We start from the raw sequence: 760 nt of genomic DNA, 5'->3' as shown, positions 1-760 counted from the left end.
ATAGGCATCATGACGTGCTAAACTGAGTTTAGCAGAAAGTTTTGCTACATGGAGCAGAAATTTCAATTATCATTAACTCCAATTATCCATAATTGGAGATAATGTAATAGTCATAAAGAAATGAGAAATAACACAATTAGATATAAAAATCTTCTTGGAATAAAGTAAAGTCCACATGATGTTACGGCCTTTGTACATCATACCACATAATTTATATTTTTGTAAGATAGAGATGTAGACCTCCTTAGTGATTTGTTATCAAATAAGGAATAGTTTTATGGTGAAGGTTTTGTCATCCATTGCAGGAGCATAAAGCTTAGCGGTCATGGCATTGCATGATGTGGTAGTCTTGTGAACAGTTGCTTTAGAATAGATATAACATTAATTTTGTGACCTTTATGTAAAATTCACTATATGAATCTTTTGCTTGAAATTTAATGGTATTAGAATTTACAACATTATATGTTATTCTAAAAGTTATATTATTTTATGTAAGTAATTCTATCCCTTATGATAACATAAACCTTTCCCCCCCTCTCAACCTATATTTTCTCTTCAGCCTTGTGCAGTTTAGCATTGCATATAAAAATACAATATTATCTTTCTTCCCAGATCAGAGAAAGATCTCTTGAACAATGTCAGGCTTTGGATTAGAAGAAATAGGAATCCCTGGGGGAGTTTACCTCAAGGAGTCCTTAACACACTGCACAGATCCCTTAAAAGCCATTGAAGAATTTCAGGTAAGAGGGGAGGTTGCCTT

At 32.9% G+C, this 760-nt stretch overlaps 1 protein-coding gene across 2 annotated transcripts in view; it reads left to right on the top strand.

The window, feature by feature from the left end:
• The window catches only part of LOC119587953 (negative elongation factor B-like), an 8465-nt gene that overhangs the window by 1069 nt on the left and 6636 nt on the right, over nucleotides 1-760 (top strand). For both annotated transcript variants that reach the window (XM_037936665.1, XM_037936666.1), the window contains exon 2: nucleotides 613-739. In XM_037936665.1, the coding sequence (XP_037792593.1) occupies nucleotides 636-739 (104 nt within the window). In that variant the 5' untranslated portion in view covers nucleotides 613-635. The remainder of the gene's footprint in view (nucleotides 1-612; nucleotides 740-760) is intronic.

The sequence above is a fragment of the Penaeus monodon genome, chromosome 23 (genome assembly GCF_015228065.2).
Source record: "Penaeus monodon isolate SGIC_2016 chromosome 23, NSTDA_Pmon_1, whole genome shotgun sequence".
NCBI lineage: Eukaryota > Metazoa > Arthropoda > Malacostraca > Decapoda > Penaeidae > Penaeus > Penaeus monodon.
Note: the sequence above shows the minus strand (reverse complement) of the source record. Positions and strands in the feature narration are given on the sequence as shown.